Source organism: Silurus aristotelis (genome assembly GCF_946808225.1).
Source record: "Silurus aristotelis genome assembly, chromosome: 15".
NCBI classification, from domain to species: Eukaryota; Metazoa; Chordata; class Actinopteri; order Siluriformes; family Siluridae; genus Silurus; species Silurus aristotelis.
The window spans coordinates 25,068,493-25,070,992 of NC_139588.1; the positions used below are offsets into that span (position 1 = coordinate 25,068,493).

The window sequence follows — 2,500 nt, forward strand, 5'->3', positions numbered from 1 at the left end:
AGTTGCTGTTTATCGCAGTAGATACGAGCTTCGAACCAGAAAGACACAACTTACATTTGACTAAAAAGTTTTTGTCTTTATGCTCAACTAAAGTGTAATAATGATCATATTTCCACTTTGAGAAACTCGTCTTGCTCTCGCCTCGACTCGCCATTACTGCCGCACAGACCTGAATAAACAGAGACACGTCCACAGTGCGTCTTCTTCCTGTTTACAGTGGTTCATCCACCAATCCTACAATGTGTCTCTGCTGTAAGCAGGTCAGACTGTTAGACTGTAGTCTACACTTCAGCCCAAATTCATTCATTTAATAAAGTAACGGGTAACGAACCACACGCTAACGGAGTTAATTTATTTTTATTAGTATTAGTTACTGTCAAAAGTAACGCGTTACTGCACAACACTGGTGACGTGTTTATTCAGTCTGTATCCGTCACTAGTGATCATTGTATCTGGGAGAAGTGTAAGCTAGTTTGCTCTATGATGGAGAAGATCTTAGCATTAGAGGAGCATTCAGAGTCTAGAGAGAAGTAGTGAGTGTGAGAGCAGAGTAGGTTCTGCAGAGGAAGTCTTGAGCTCCTAGGTGGAGTTAATTGAGTGAGTTGTGTAAAAGTTGTGAGTTGTGTTGCGTGAGTTGTGCATCAGTTGTTTGTGGGTTGTGTGTAAGTTGTTTGTTGGTTGTTTGTGAGTTGTTTGTGGGTTGTGAGTGAGTTGTTTGTGAGTTGTGTGTAAGTTGTGTGTTGGTTGTTTGTGAGTTGTGAGTTGTGTTGCGTGAGTTGTGCATGAGTTGTTTGTGGGTTGTGTGTAAGTTGTGTGTTGGTTGTTTGTGAGTTGTGAGTGGGTTGTGTGTAAGTTGTAAGTTGTGTATGAGTTGTGTGTAAGTTGTGAGTTGTGTTGCGTGAGTTGTGCATGAGTTGTTTGTGGGTTGTGTGTAAGTTGTGTGTTGGTTGTTTGTGAGTTGTTTGTGGGTTGTGTGTGAGTTGTGTGTTGGTTGTGAGTGAGTTTTGTGTGAGTTGTAAGTTGTGTGCGAGTTGTGTATGAGTTGTGTGTAAGTTGTGAACATTTCGAGTGTGTATGTGCGTGTGTGTGCGTGTGTTTGTGCGTGTGTGTTTGTGCGTGTGTGTGCGTGTGTTTGTGTGTGTGTGTTTGTGCGTGTGTTTGTGCGTGTGTGTGTGTGCGTGCGTGTGTGTGTGTGTGTGTGTGTGTGTGTGTGTGTGTGTTAGCTGAAGTAGGGCAGTTGTGTTATAGCAGTATTTATAACACATTGTAGTGAAGCTGCACGCTGTCACTGTTAATTCACCATTTTTCTTGTTCGTCTTTGCCGTTTTTGGTGTTTTGTGGGTGTGGCTAGTCACAAATCAGCGGATTGGTTGATTGGGTTTGATCACTAGAAGTGGTGAAAGTGTTGTGATTAGAATGTTTTAGTAGCAAACCCACTGTTTCTGTGCTGGAGGAAAGAGAGACAGGAAAAAATTCACCAAGCAGAGTTTTATTTATTTACTTTCTCTTTTCTCCTGGTGCTTCACCTTCCAGTGCTCACGCTGGGGTTCACCCACAAACCCGCAGATCAGCACGCTTTCATTTCTAGTGTCTGCCCGAGTGTCCTCGGGGACCGCACGTCTTTCCCTAGGGGGTCCGCCTGAGTGCACTCGCCTGCCAACACGTCTTTCTCCTGCGCCCTCCCGCGCTCATCACCGTTCAGCGGCTCTTCCTCCGTCTCTGCTTGGTGTCTTTTAGAAGCTCTCGAGGCTGAACAGAGCGCACCGATTAGTTTCATCAGCTCCGGGTGTTTCTTACCGCTCGTCCCGTCCGGCTCCGCCACCACTCCCGCACCACTGGGGGGTTAGAGTTTAGAGTCGAGCAGCATTTACACTCAACTGCACTGAAAGATGAAGGATTTATACATGTGATAAGAATCTTTAAAAAAATGTGTATAAAATCTGGATTAGATTTGAATACTTTCCCTGCGCTTGGTGATGGATCATGTTTCTCTCTCCTGCAGGATATGGGAACATCGCTCCGAGCACAGAGGGAGGGAAAACTTTCTGCATTCTTTACGCCATATTTGGCATCCCGCTCTTCGGGTTTCTGCTGGCTGGAGTCGGGGATCAACTCGGCACCGTCTTTGTGAAGACCATCGCCAAAGTGGAGAAGATGTTCCGGGTAATAATAATAATAATAATAAATATAAATATAGCTGCAACAACAATAAGCGGGTTTCCAGTAACTGAGTACTGAAGGTCAGAAAGAGAAAGACATTGGGAACACGCTCAGCGAGTGTTGTTGTAATACGCCTCTGGTAATGTTGTCTTAACAGGTGCTCACATGTAATTGGTGGATGGTGGCCATGTTTTTTGAGATACAGTGGAACCCCGTTGTACGAGCAGAATTCGTTCTGTAAAATTGCTCGTAGGTCCATTTGCTCGTACGTTTGAACTGATTTTCCCCATAGGAATGAATGTAAAAGTGATTTAATCCGTTCCGAGACCTCATTCGATCG

General features: G+C 44.6%; 3 protein-coding genes across 3 annotated transcripts in view; 2 read left to right on the forward strand and 1 right to left on the reverse strand.

Annotated features, from left to right (window-relative positions):
* Positions 1–2,500, reverse strand: part of znf770 (zinc finger protein 770) — a 45,427-nt gene that overhangs the window by 39,917 nt on the left and 3,010 nt on the right. The window lies entirely within an intron of this gene.
* The window catches only part of LOC310738469 (uncharacterized protein), a gene marked incomplete at both ends in the record, with an annotated part of 70,320 nt that overhangs the window by 25,725 nt on the left and 42,095 nt on the right, over positions 1–2,500 (forward strand). The window lies entirely within an intron of this gene.
* The window catches only part of kcnk10a (potassium channel, subfamily K, member 10a), a 37,001-nt gene that overhangs the window by 18,583 nt on the left and 15,918 nt on the right, over positions 1–2,500 (forward strand). The window contains exon 4 of the mRNA XM_083562661.1: positions 2,003–2,163. Coding sequence (XP_083418787.1) covers positions 2,003–2,163 — 161 coding nt within the window. The remainder of the gene's footprint in view (positions 1–2,002; positions 2,164–2,500) is intronic.